At 35.1% G+C, this 15173-nt stretch overlaps 1 protein-coding gene across 1 annotated transcript in view; it reads left to right on the top strand.

Annotated features, from left to right (window-relative positions):
• AP3B1 (adaptor related protein complex 3 subunit beta 1) overlaps positions 1-15173 on the top strand; it is a 327381-nt gene that overhangs the window by 91717 nt on the left and 220491 nt on the right. Inside the window, exon 6 of the mRNA XM_078153162.1 lies at positions 511-577. Within this exon, the coding sequence (XP_078009288.1) occupies positions 511-577 (67 nt within the window). The remainder of the gene's footprint in view (positions 1-510; positions 578-15173) is intronic.

Below are 15173 nucleotides of genomic sequence, written 5' to 3'. Positions count from 1 at the left end.
TAATGAGACCCTTATTTGGACAATGTCACAACCAATATGAAAAGTGACTCTAATTTTGGGAGTTGAAAATGTAATCAGTATATTACTTGAATGTTATTAAGGGCTGTTTTAATTTTTCTTTGATACAATTCAATAAACATTTATTAAACTAGCTACTATAGTAGGGTCTGTGGAAAATATGAAGAGTAAACGAAACTCAGTTCCTGCCCTCGGGGAATTTGTAATTTAATTGGTAGTTTCATGAATAAATGTGGAAGTCTTAGCTATTTTACTTAACAGAATTGTTATTTTTTTTAGTAACTTTGAAGAGTAATATTAGTATGCCCTTGATTGAGGAAAATTTTGTTATCTTCTCTTAATGTATTTTCTTTGCTGCTTATTTCTGGCTTTTCTGATAGTTGTATTCATTTTGTTCCTGAAATTTAACAGCAGGGAATCATGTCATAATAATTTAGACCAGAATGAGAAAACAACTATTTAATAAATGCAATATTTTTTTTTTATGTTTAGCCTTGATCCAGAGCAAAAAGAAATGTTAATTGAAGTAATTGAAAAACTACTGAAAGATAAAAGCACAGTAAGTAAGCTTTACTTAACAATAATACCTTTGTAGTATTAATAACAAATAATTATTCTCTGAGGTGTTAGAAAGAATTTTAATGTTAATCTTGAGTTCTGTTTTTAAACTTAAAAATATTCATAAAAAGATGTTTTATTCATATTTTATTTATGTTTATTTGTATGCCTTATGTTTTGACACAGAAAATATGTCAACAAAAACACTGTAATAAACCTCTCCCAAAATAGTTTCCCTAAAACAGTTAAGTAAAAAAAAATCTAATTTTGCCTTTTTATTTGAAAGGACAGGTTATTTTCGACTTTTAATAGCTAACAGATTTTTTTTTGTTTTTTGAAAAAAACTCAAATTGATAACTTTTGCTTTTTTGCTAATAAGTACTAATTTCTAGTAACTACTAATAACTAATAATTTCCCAATATACTGATGACCCCATTTGAATATTCCCTTGTAACAGAAAAAGTTGGGCACAGCTACTTGATAAACCATCATATCAAAGAGCTTGTGCAACATTCTATCTTTATAGCCCCTCATGTTTCTACCTAGAGAAGGCAAGGTGTTCTATAGTATATTCTTTAGCACCAAGATTAGTCAGTACCACTGCTCAAAGTTGAGATGCCATTTGGTGTGATTTTCATTTGTATTTTAGTTGCCACATGTATTGTTCTCTTTGTTTGACTTACTTCCCTCAACGTCATTTCATACAGGTCTTTCTGTGTTTTTCTGAATTCCTCGTATTTATCCTTTCATGGGCAGCATACTATTACACTGTATTTATATAACCATTTTCTGTGGCCATTCATTAGGTGTTGGATAGCCACTTTTTTTCCATTTCTTTGGTAATAAAAAAAGGATGCTGTTAATACATGTATCTGTGGGGCTTTTCTTTCTCTCTGAGATACTTAGTGGGATTGCTCGGTCAAAGGGTAGAAACAATTTAGTGACTGTTTTGTATGGTTCAAAATTGTTTTCCAGACTGGTTGGAACAATTTAAAACTCTTACCTCAGTTTAGTAATGGCTTTTTCTATTGCCCTTCCAACTATGAATTGTCTTTCATCATTTTTGCCAATTTGCTGAATCTGAAGTGCAACCACAGAATTGTTTTAGTTAGAGTTTTTCTTATTAGTTGGCAAGAATTTATTAAATGCTTATCGTGTTTTAGGTACTGTTCTTATTAGGAGGATACCAAGAAAGACAAAAAAAAATTCCCTGCCCCAAAAGAACATACAATCTAATAGGAGATACAATATGTCAATAGCTAGGTACAAAGAAACTATATCCATAGATGCATATAAGCTTAAAGGGTAAGATGTTACCAATTCGAGGAACTGGGGAAGGGCTCCTGCAGAATGGGGGATTTGAGCTGAGTCTTGATGGAATTCATAGAAATTAAGAGACCAAAGAGAAAGGGCAGAGCATTCCAGGCATGGAAGATAGTGCAAAGATGGGAAATAATCAGTATTAGAGAAACTGCAAATAAGCCAGAATGGATGGCTTGTAGAATGCATGGAGACAAATGTTGTAAGACTAAAAATAGGAAATGACCATGTTGTAAGAACTTAAAATGCAAAGGTGAGAAGTTTATATTTGATCCTGGAGGTGATAGGGAGCCCCTGAAGCTCATTGAGCAGGATGGTGACATAGTTAGAACTATAGTTTAGAAAAATGATCTTGGCAGCTGAGTGGAAGATAGATTGAAGTGGGGAAGACTTGGTCAAGGATACAAGTTATTGCAGTAATCCAGGAGAGAGTTGATGAAGGCTTGATCTGGGATGAGGGCAGCTGTATTAGTAGAACAAAGGGGGCATGAGGCATATATAAGAAATGTAGTAAAGGTAGAAATGATAAGATTTGACAATTAATTGAATATATGGGTTGAATGAAAGTGAGAAGCTGAAGGTGACCCCGAGATTGTGGAGAGGATGACATTGCTCTTGATAGTAATAAACCCATTCAAAATTGAAGGAAACTTTGAGGGAAAGATAATGAGTTTTGTTTTAGTCATAGTGAGTTTGAGATGTGCATGGAACAATAGAAAATATGTGACTCTAACTCAGTAGAGAGATTAGAGGTGGATATTTTAGTTTGAGAATCAGGTATGTACAGATGATTAATTGAAGCCATGAAAAGAGAGAGGGCTCCAGGATAGCCTCTAACCCTAATCAGAGGGTATGACATGGATGAAAATCCATCAGTAGAGACAAAGAAGGAGCAGTTGGACATAAAGGAGAATCCAGAAAGAGTAGTGTTACGAAAACTTAGAAAGGTAGGAACATTGAAAAGGACAAGGTGATAGTGTTAAATGCTGCAGAGAAGTTAGGAAAGATCAGGATTGAGAGAAAGCCATCCAGTTTGGCAATTTAGAGATCATTGGTAACTGGAGAGAACAGTTTGTCGCATGATGAGATGAGAAGCCTGATTGCAGAGAGCAGAGAAGACAATGAGAGGAGAAGTAGTGGTACTAATCATAGATGACTTTCTCAAGGAGTTTGGCCCTGAAGCAGAGGAGAGATTTAGGACTATAGCAATCAGGGATGGTAAAATCAAATGAGTTTTTTTTTTTAAGAATTTTAAGGACATATTTGTAGACAGCAGGGAAAGAATCAGTAGATAGGGAGAGATTGGAGATAAGAAGGTGAGAATGATAGTAGGGACAATTTAGGAAGAAGTACAAAGGGGATGGGATCAAGGGTGAATTAAAAAGATTGCCATAGGGAAAGGGCCACTTCTTCATCTAATCCTGGAATGAAGAAGGAGATAGTGAAAAAAGAGCTCTGAGGAAGGGGGAACTCTTATTTAACAGTATTTTTTTTTCAGGGAAGTATGAAACATTCTCCTTATCTAAGAGAATAAGGAGAGATGGGGTTCCGTGGGAGAGTTGAGGGGAGATGAAAAGGTTTGGAAAGCCCCTAAGGAGAGTGGGATTGAAGATCAATTAGAGATGCTGCAGTGAGGGCCCAGTTGAGATCAAATAACATAAATATGTAGTGTACCCAGTCAGCATGTTGAAGGAGGTAGATCCTGGCACTAATTTTAGGATTGGGACTTGGCAGGGCAAGAGATTGAAGTGTGGAGGATAATATACAATCGAGATGATTTGTGAAGGGCTAAAGATTGGGAAGGTATAGACAGTACAGGGGTACAGGGAAAAGAGAGGGGAGATAAGTCTAGCAGCAGCTGTTATTTTCATCAGTAAATATCCTTCATTACCAAGCAAGGTTAGGAGAGAGAAAGGTAGGGAGGAACTGGCACCAGCATTGCTGGGATTAAAGCAGCAGAAGGATGACCCCAGCTCTTCAATGTCCATCTCCCTTCCTACCCACACCCCTGTTTTCTTTTTAAAACAATGAAATCAATTTTTAAATGATCCCCAGCCTTCCTACCCAGCAGAAGCAAGGGAAGTGCTCAGAGAGCATCCTTAACCCTGTAGCTGTGGGTAGAGCCAACATATCATGGAGGGGACAAAGAATGGAAATACCTAGGAATAAATGAACTTTTTTTGTAATAAGGGTATACAATTTCCATCTAAAAATAAGAGCTATCATTATCTGTAATGGAGAGATACTAGAGGTCTTTCCAGTAAAATCACAGGTAAGCTGGGGTATCTATAGTTGCCGCTATCATTTGATATGGTTCTAGGAATTCTAGCTATACAGTAGCTAATGTGCCAGTCTGACTGTGTCTGCCCTGCTACTAATTAAACTTCAGTGGCTCTCTATTGCCTCCAGAATCAAATGGAGAATTTTCTGTTTGTCTTCTGAAGCCCGTTACTGCTTTTGCCTTCTTGCCTTTCCAGTCTTTTATTTAACTTCCCTTTCACATACTGTACCACCCAGTCACATTGGTTCCTCACATGTGATACTCCATGCCTTTTCACTTTCTGTTCCTCATGCCTGTAGTGCTTTCACTTTTGTCTCTTGGCTCCCCTGGCTTCCTTGAAGACTTGGTTCAAATCCCTATCTTCTGCAGGAGGCCTCCTCCATCACAGGCCTCCTCCATGAGGCCAGAGACTATGGTCTTTTTGCCTTTCTTTATATCCCCAGCGCTTAGCATAGTGCCTGGCACACAGTAAGCCTAAATAAATAAATAGTTGTTGACTGATTGACTTCAGGAGTATAGTAGTAATAAGTGGTAGCAAGTTTGTCAAGGCTTGGCCGGCCTCAGCTACATTGAGATTTTATGCCTTTAGTGACTAGGAGGCTGTGTCAATAGTTTGAATTTTACTCTCTTCAACTAATTCAGTGTCCAGGACAGTTTTAGTGCCTTTTAAAGGAAAATAGTGGCCTGCTTGGTAGGGACTTTCCAGCCTCTTTAAGCTGGATGCGGTGGATCTCTACTTGTGTAACAGGATGTATCATAGTGGGCCATTGCCAGATTAATAGATGTTGCCACTGCAATAGATGGATTAGTGAATTCTTTAGGAAACAAAATATTTTGTAAAGATGTTGACTTTTAAACAGTTTTTTAAAAAAGAACCCACCAATAATCTGGTTGTATATGTCACATGAAAGTGTTGGCATGAGTCAAATTTTTATTTTACAAGCTTTTATTAAATGCTTCCCATGGGTAGTGTTTAATAGTAGTGTTCTTGTTAAACCATGTATTCATGTCTACAGAGGACAAAATAACTTCTTGCCTAAGTTCTGTTTGTTTGCACACATTTATAGGTAAACAAGACTAAGTGGAGGGAAAGTTTCTTTTTTCTGTGCTATTTTTGTACTTCATCATGGGCTTATTATATGCTTTTTCTATAGCTGTCCTGTTTGTTTTGTTTTTCTTTCATTAAACTGTCTTTTAGGTTCCTGATATAAATATCCAATTTGGTCATAATGAATGATTTTTTGGGCTGTATTACTGTACAGTAGTTTCTTTTGCCAGTATTTAAAAAATTTTTTTTTGCAGTGATAAAAGTTTTTGATGTTGGTTTATTATTTGTTTTCTTTGCTTTAACTTTCCTTGGTTTGGCTATTAATACCCAAACCTTATTGTCCCACAGAAGTTTGGTAGTGCTTTGTTTCATTTTTTGGGGGGGCAGGGTAGGTGTGGGATGGAGAGAAGGAAGCTTTATGAATTATGGAATCTATCAGTATTTTAAATGTTCCATAGAGTTCACCTGTAAATGAATTTGGTTCAGGAGCTTTTCCCCTTGTGAAATAATTTATGGTTTACTCAGTTTCTCTTTCTGAGATTAGACTATTAGAATTTTGTCTTTAGTGTTTATAAAATATAGATTATAGTCATCCTTTGACATTTGTGGATTTCACATTTGTAGTTTTGTCTATTTGGGGGTTAGCAATTGATAATTAAATAGGAATTTTTGGAGATTTGAGGCATACTGCAGAAAATTGCAGATGATGTGTGTATGTAAAGAAAACTAAAAAAACTTTAATAAGTCATAAATGCTATATATTATTAATCTGTTTTATAATTTACTACCATAAGCATACATACATAATTAATCACAAAGTTAAATTTTGTCCAAAGTTTCAGTGTGAAGAACTATGGGCTATGCACTCTCTTTGGGAAAGCTGCTTCTTTGTCTTTCTGCCATACAGACTTAGTTAGGTGATTTTCTCCTGCAGTGATGGTTTTATCTTGCCCTTTTCCTAGGAGAAGGAAACTGGTGAAGTAGTTGGCTGCAGTTACACCTGTAGCTGCAAAGGCTTTACATAGTGTGCAAGATACTAGTTTCTCTTCCGTAGAAACTGCAACTTTTTTTATGTGTGTAGTGGATTGTTTTACTTGTTTTGTATGTTAAATAAATATGATGCAGGATTATTAAAAATAAAGGTTTGGGTCTAGAGTTATTTATGATTTTTCACATTTGGGAATGTTGTGGGGCAACTGCATTTTACTTTTACCTGAGTTTTCGTTTTTTTCATTGACATAAGTATGTCTTCAAGTTTCTGATTGTTGTTGTTGTTCAGTCATTTCAGATTCTCCATGACCCCATTTGAGATTTTCTTGGCAAGTTTACTGGAGTGGTTTGCCATTTCCTTCTCCAACTCATTTTACAGATGAGAAAACTGAGGCAAATACGGTTCGGTGACTTACTCAGGGTCATACGGCTAGTGTCTGAGGCCAGATTTAAATTCACAAAGATGAGTCTTCCTGATTGTAGGCCTGGGACTCTATCCACTGTACTTACCACCTAGCTGCCCCTAGGTATCTTTCTTTTTTTTTTTCTTTTTTAGTTGTATTTATTTTATTCTGAACTTAAGAAATAAAACAAGCATTTCCATAATATAGTAGAATAGGAAAAAAGATGATTGTATATAAAACTGCAAATCTATTATGTGCAACTTGCTTTTACTTTTAAATATATAATAAAGTTGTCATATAACTTTTTTCCTTTTTTTCCCTTTCCCTGCTCAAAATGGCTACCATTTGATGCAAATATGTATTCATGTGTTAAACCGTTTTATACATACTTCTGTTTATCAGTTCTTTCTCTTGATATAGACAGCATCTTCCTTCATCTGTCCTTTGTAATTAATTTGAGTATTTATAATAGTCAAAATGACTTATTCACTCAAAGTTGTTCTTAAAACAATATGGTTGTTACTGTATATGACATTTTCTTGGTTCTGCTCTTTTTGCTCTTCGTTATTTCATGCAAGTCTATCCATGTTTTTCTAAGATCATGGAGCTCATCATTTCTTATAGCACAATAGTATATTCCATTATGATTGTATCCCATTACTTGTTTAGGCATTGCCCAATTGACAGGCTTCCCTGAAATTTCTAGTGCTTTGCCACCATAGAGAGAGCTGCTATAAATATTTTAGAACATGTGGGTTCTTTTCTTTTTTCCCTGATCATTTGAGGAAACAGACCTAATGATGTAATGCTTGCCAAAACAAACGCAAGAATCATATGAACAAAATTATAAAAAACTTTTTGTACAAATAAAATCAGATTTAAGTAATTGGAGAAATGTTAATTGTTCATGGCTAGGTAAGGCCAATATTATAAAAAATGACAATATTATCTAAACTGATTTATATATTCAGTGCCATCACAATTAAATTACCAAAAAAAATTTCACTGAATTAGAAAAAACAATAACAAAATTCATTTGGAAGAATAAAAAGTTAAAAATATCAAAGGAACTAATGAAGAAAGTATAAGAGAAGGAATCCTAACTATATTATAAGGCTATAATTATCAAAAATATCTGGTATTGGCTAAGAAATAGAAAGGTAGATCAGTGGAACAGTAGACATGCAATTTACAGCAGCAAATAAATATAGTAACCTTGTATTTGACAAGTATAAAGACTTAAGTTTTTTGGATAAAAATTCATTATTTGGTAAAAATTGTTGGGAAAACTGGAAAGCAGTCTGGCATAAATTGAGCATAGATCAATATCTTATGCCATTTATCAAGATAAGATTAAGATGGATACATGACGTAGATATAAAGAGAGATATTACAAGAAAATTTGAAAAACATGGAACATATTGCCTGTCAGATATGTGACTAGGCAAACAATTTATGAATAAGCAAGAGATAGAAAGCAGTGTGAGGTGTAAAATGGATAATTTCAGTTACGTTAAATTGAAAGATGTTTGTACAAATAAAATAAATGCAGCCAAGATTAGAAGGAAAGCAGAAAATTGGAGAAACATTTTTATAGACAGATTCTTTAGTAAATATCTCATCTCAAATCTATAAAAGCTTTGTGAAATCTATAAGAATATGAGTCATAGGTTTCTGTTTACTTTCTTTCCACTACATTCCTCGTAACTTCCTTGCTCCTTCTCCTGTATAGTCTTGTCAGTTTGTTTCTTTTTTCTTTCTATCTTTAAAAAGAAAGTCTAATGTATAATAGTTTTTCAATTTTGTTCTTGTTTTAAAAAAAATTCTGTTTTAACATTTCTGTTATCTCTTTTCAAGTTTGTTTCTCCCTTTGCTTACCAATTTTCCATTAGGATTAACTTGTTAATTTTATGACTTTTAAATTACAGGCTCAATTTCTTGGTTCTTTCCTATTCTCATTTGTGGTTTTTTAAGTGTTTCTTTAAGGACCATTTTAACTGCCTGCCAGGAATTTTGGTATGTTATTTCAATCCTGTCTTTTGCTTTAATAAAATTTTAGGTTATTTATATGATTTATTTTGTCCATTTGTTATATAGGATATGATTTTGTTTCCTTTTAGTTATGTTTCCCAGTTTACTATTTATATTTATAATTGTTGTTACATTATAACCTCTAGCCAGTGCATTTTTTGGTCTTCATTTATTTGTTATTTTGTAGTGAGCTATAATGATGGGAATTTTATAATTTTTGTGAATTTTGGCAAAGGTGTCTTGTGTGATGATGAAAAATAAGGATATTTTAAAAGAAATGTTCTGTTCAGATTTATAATTTATATTTATTTGGTTGGTCAGAGTCTGAAAAAGGAAACATCAAAGCCTTCTACAGTTGCTACTTTATGTCTGGGTCTTTTGACATTTCTTTGAGTGTTTAGTTGTCCTGCCATTTGGTGTTCCTATGCTTTATTTTTTCGTTATCTGTAGTGCTTTATAGTGTACTATACTTATTTGTTTTTGAGACAATGTCTAGTTTTATTGTTGCCTTACCTAAAATAATGGTTGCAACAGTCCCTGGTAGCCTTTTTCATTGGTTATTACCTTATTTTTTTTTTCTGTGACCTACCTTGCTTTTCAACATGCTGTAGAAAGACAACATAGAACAGAAAGAGTAAAGAAAATCTACTTCTTTCCCTTCATTGCAGAAGTGCAGGCCTACAGATGCTGAATACTGCATTTGTTGTTAGACTCAGTAAATGTGTTGACTGGTTAAACCAGTCTTTTTTTTTTGTGAGGGAGGATTTTCTGGATAAGAGGGAAGACATATCTGGAAGTAAATGCAATATAAAATAAAAAGGCATTAATAAAAAGAATTTAAGCTAAGTACTATCTCCCCCAATTAAAAAAAATTCTCCTTTGCTAGTTCATCATTGTGCTCCTGTCAAAGCCTTATCCTGGGCTCTACACTCTGTCTTTTGGTAAACTCATCAGCAACCATAGGTTTGATTTTTATCTCTATACAGATGACTTCCAAATCTACATATCCAGCTCTGATCTCTTACATAAATTTCAGTTTTCCTTTGAATAGTGGGTTCAATTTCATTTTTTCCTTTACATTTTTGTAGTTGTATAGTTTTCCTAGTTCTACTTACTTCATGGTGTGTCATTTGATAGATGTTTTTACATATTTCTCTGAATTCATGTGTGACAATACATCAACATTTTTATTTACCTATTCCCCAATATATGGTCACTTAATTCATTTCTGGGCAGCTAGATGGTGCAGTGAATAGAGTGTTGGGCCTGAAGTCAAGAAGACTCATCTTTCTGAGTTAAAATCTGGCCTCAGACGCTTACTAGCTGTGTGACTCTGGGCAAGTCACTAAATCCTGCTTGCCTCAGCTCCTCATCTGAAAAATGAGCTGGAGAAGGAAATGGCAAACCACTCCAGTATCTTTGCCAAGCAAACCCTAAATGAGGCTCATGAAGAGTTGGACATGACTGAACAACAACTTCATTTCTGGTTCTTTGTTAGCACAAAAAATAACTTGAGCAAAGCAGTTTGAGAAAGAATGATCAAATGGAAGCAGACCCAAGAAGTAGCAATGTTATATAAGCCAAAATAAAGAGAGTATCCCGGAAACGAGGGATTGGTTGGTGGTTTAAGTAGCTATAGAAAGGCCAGGTACAATGCGGACCAATAAAAGCTGTTGAATTTCACATTTAAGGGATTGTTAATTTCCCCTGGAAAGAACAAATTCAGTTGAGTAGTAGGATCAGAAGCCAAATTTCAAGGGATTGAGAAATGAGTGGAGGCGAGGAAATGTATTCAGCAAGTGTAGATCAATATTTCTAAAAGGTCATCCATGAAAGAGTGATGGGAAAAAGAGGACTATAGCTAGAGAGGGTGTCAGGGCAAAAGTGAAGAGATGCATTCATTCATTCACTTTTTTGAGACAGTGGGTGGGACCTGGGTATATTTGAAGGCACCAAGGAAGAAGACAATGTCTAAGGAGACCTCAGAGATGAGAGAAAGAAAAAAAAAGAGGGAATGGTCAAGAGGTCAAACTTCCAGAAGAATTAGATAGTATCAAGGATACCTCCTTTATGTGAGATAGTTTACCACGTTCTACCCCCCCCTTCCCCTTCTCCCAGTGCATTTCTCTTTTTGACTCCTTAATTTAATTTTTTTAGATATACTATAATATTCATTCATACTCATGCCCTCTCCTTCTAATTGCCCTAATAAAGATAGTTACAAGTTACAGATATCATCTTTCTGTGTAGGGATGTAAACAGTTTAACCTTACTGAATAATTTATGTTTTCCTTTCCTGTTTACCTTTTTATGCTTCTTTTCTGTCTTATATTTGAAAATCAGATTTTCTGTTTATTGCTGGTCTTTTCATCAGTAACGTATGAAAGTCCCTTATTTCATTGTATATCCATTTTTTCCCCTGCAAGATTATGCTCAGTTTTGTCAGGTAGTTGATTCTGTAACCCAAGCTGCTTTGCCTTCTGGAATATTATATTTCAAGCCCTCCAGTATTTTAATGTACAAGTGGATTCTTTCAGTTACTATTTTATCCTCTCATTCTATGATATCAGGGTAGTTTTCTTGATAATTTCTTGAAAGATGCTGTCCATGCTCTTTTTTGGACCATGGCTTTCAGGTAGACCAATAATTCTTAAATTATCTCTCCTGGTTGTATTTTCCAGATTACTTGCTTTTTCCAGTGAGGTATTTTATACTTTTTCCCCCATACTTTTGATTTTGTTTGATTGATTCTTTGCCCAATTTTGATTTTTTGGGAATTATTTTTCTTCATTTAGCTTTTGAACCTACTTTTCCATTTGGCTGATTCTACTTTTTAAGGAGTTGTTTTCTTTTTACATTTTTTGTGCTTTCTTAAGACTCTTTTTTCGTGATTCTCTTGCATAACTCTCATTTCTTTTCCCAATTTTTCTTCTACCTCTTTTACTTGATTTTTAAAATCTTTTTTGGCTCTTCTAGGAGGACTTTTGGGGCCTAAGACCAGTTCATATTTCTCTTTGCGGCTGCAGATGTTGGAATTTTGACATTTTTGTCCTCTTCTGCGTTTTTGTTTTGATCTTCCCTGTTGCCATAGTGGCTTTCTGTGGTCTGGCCTTTTTTTTTTTTCTCCTTGCTCATTTCCCCAGCCTGTTTCATGATTTTTAAAGTTGAGCTCTGCTCCTGATGTACAGGGGCCAATGTCTCAAGCTTCTTGTATGGGTGAGTGGGAGTGCAGGAGTCTGATCGCGCTGGCTTTCTGTGTAGGGACCTCTGGAGTTGGTGGCTCACAGCTACACTGGGGTCACCTGGTCTAGTCTAGCTGTCTGTGCCAGGGCTTCTGGGCCTACCAGGCCTGACTACAAGTCTGCTACATTGGGGCTGGAGGCCTCACAGTTGCCCACTCTGCCACTGGCCTGCTCTGCTGAGACCATGAAGCCTTGGTTGCTGATTTGTGCTGTGGCTAAGAGCCTCCCGCACTGGCTTGCCTGGATACCACCGGCACTGGGCTGTGCCCCACTTTACCCAAGTGAGACAGACCTTTCCTGTAGTCCTTCTGAGTTATCTTGGGCTGGAAAATTGTTCTATCCTTTTGTGGATTCTTTTGGTCCAGAGTTCATTTTGAGGTGTGATTTAAAGTTGTTTCGAGGGAAATTGGGGAGAGCTCACACAGCTTCCTACCCTTTTCCCTGCCATCTTGGCTTTGCTTGAAAAAAGGTTTATTTTGCAGATTTCAATATGTAGAGCTTGTCCAACACTATACATATCTGAGGTAGATGGTATGGATAACAAGTTGGGTCTGGAGTTGAACATGAAGAGCAAAGTGGGCTGGATTGTTTTTGGGATATCATAGAACTCTTTTACAGATCCCCTATTGCCAAAAAAGCAAAGGTCTCTCTTTTTTAATTTTAATTTTATTTTTTAAATAATATTTAATTTTCCACCAATTACATGTAAAATAAATTTTTAATATTTCTTAAAAAAAAGTTTTGAATTCCACAGTTTATCCCTTCTTTCCTTCTTTAACCCCTCCTGGAGACAGTAAGCAGTCTGATATAGGTTATACATGTGCAATCATGTAAAACATCTCTGTATTAGTCATTTTGTGGAGGAAAACTTGAACAAAAAAAAAAAGGAGAAAAATAGTATGTTTCCAGCTGTATTCAGACATCATCAGTTCTTTCTCTGGAGGTTGATAGCATTTTTTTTTTATCATGAATCCTTTGAGATTGTCTTAGATCATTATATTGCTGAGAATATTTAAGTCATTTACAATTTTTCATCATACAGTATTGCTGTTACTGTGTACAATGTTCTCCTGGTTCTGCTCACTTCACTCTGTATCAGTTCATGTATGACTTTACAGGTTTTTATGAAATCATTTTGCTCATCATTTCTTATAGCATAATAGTATTCCATTACAATCATACACCACAGCTTGTTCAGCCATTCCCCAAATAATGAGTATATCCTCAATTTCCAACTCTTAACCACCTCAAAAAGAACTGCTATAATTATTTTTGTCTCTATAGATTCTTTTCTCTTAGTTTTTTTTTTTTAAATCTCTTTGGGATGCAGAGCTATTAGTAGTATTGCTGGGTCAGTATGTAGTTTTATAGCCCTTTTGGGCATAATTCTAAATTGCTCTCCAGATCAGTTCACAACTCTACCAACAATGCATTAATGTCTCAATTTTCCCACATCTCTCTAATGTTTATCATTTTTCTTTTTTGTCATATTAACCAATGTAATAGGTGTGAAGTGGTACCCCAGAGTTGTTTTAATTTTCATTTCCCTGATCAGTAGTGATTTAGAGCATTTTATCATATGACTATGGATAGCTTTGATTTCTTTTCTCTGAAAATTAAGGCCTGTCTTTTTTAATACTAACATTTTTCTGTTATTTCTATATGGCTGTGATGGAGTATGGAGTATGACAGCCTCCTAAGAACCTAAAATATGTATCATGCAGAAGGTAATAAATAGTGCAAGTTAGTGGATTCAATCAAGTGACAAGGAACTCTTGAAGAGTAGGAGTGGTGGTATCAAGGAATTTGTGACAGGAAGGAGATATAGGTTGGTGACAGCAAGAATAAGTGGTTAGCCGGAATGCTTCATTGTTACCCTCATAGTGTTAGGAAAGAGCTAGGAATGCCTCTAGTATGTTGGGTGCACTTTGGGCAGGCATAAATGGGTTTTAATTTGTGTAATTAGAGGGCTTTCCTGAATTGATGAGGTGACATCCTTTTGAGTTGCATATGACCAACTGTAAGACAAGGAAGTAAGAGGTTGAAGTAGAGACAAAAACATGTAGTTAAGTTGATCAACCATAGGATCAGAACTGTTGCACAAGGCCAGTCCTGTTGTACTTTAGGCTCAATATTGGAACCAAATGAGAATTTTGAAATCAATTTAAATTTAAAAGAAAAAGTTGATTTACTTAGCCATATCAGGGGAAGAATATTCAGCAAGGATATTCAGCAAGGACTCCTTGTGGATTCAGTTTCAGTGGATTCAGAGCTCCTTACATTCCAATTACCTGTGGTCCTCTTAATAATCAAGCATCAGGGAGGAGTTGGAGCTCTGTGTGGCATTTTGTACTTATATGACCAGAAGCATTTTCAGCAGCCTGAGCCTTTAATCCCCTAAGCCAATTAAATCTGGAGGACCATTTCTGTACCTTCTAAGGAAAAGAATTAGCCTCAGGACTTTGGTGGATTTTTCCCCTCTCACAGCTGTGAAGGGAGGAAAATCGTGATCATATAACGATGATGGGTTGGGAGAATTGGAAGGAGTTGGAGGGATTGAAGGATAGAAAAAATGAATGGAGGAGGAGTCTGGCAAAAAGAGAGATGGAGGAATATGAGATTGGAATTGGAGAGAGAAGTTTCAAAGTTTAGGTTTGTGGAGGTAGAACAACTGTGGATGATACTGAGATCAATACTGAGACTTTACCTGTGGTGGTTTAGGTAGAGTGAAGGCAGTAATTATAGTAGTTAAAGAGGTTGATGAAGTGAAAGAATGGGTGGTTTGTGATGACATTGAGATAAATACATACATATATATATATATATTAATATTATATGTGTATATATATATATATATATATATATTTTTTTTTACTTGTGTGTAAGTAGAAGGATTCGGGTGACAGGTCAGGTAGGTACAAGTATATGTCAGAAAAAAGTTATTTTGCTTTTGTCTAAATTGTTTTCAGTTTCTTTTTAGTGCAAATAAAATGTTTAATTTTGGTTATTCAATTAATTGATTTGAAAGTCTTTTTTTTGGACTATATTAAATGAGCTACAATATTCTCTTGCTAAAAATGGATATTTGAGTGAACTAATTTTAGTATCTGTTCAGCAGGAAATAATTTTTTTTGGTGATCATTAAAATGCTACAAAAAGACTTGAAAATATTTTCAAATATTTAAAGAAAAGTTGTGTGTCTGTCATTGAATGCCTGGAATTTTGTACAGTGGTTAAGAGGAATATTAGTGGAAAGCTGAGAGCATTAAAAAAAAAAGCC

Source organism: Phascolarctos cinereus, unplaced genomic scaffold (assembly GCF_003287225.1).
Source record: "Phascolarctos cinereus isolate Bilbo 61053 unplaced genomic scaffold, phaCin_HiC Scaffold_4;HRSCAF=312, whole genome shotgun sequence".
NCBI classification, from domain to species: Eukaryota; Metazoa; Chordata; class Mammalia; order Diprotodontia; family Phascolarctidae; genus Phascolarctos; species Phascolarctos cinereus.
This window is presented reverse-complemented; position numbering and strand designations above follow the sequence as displayed.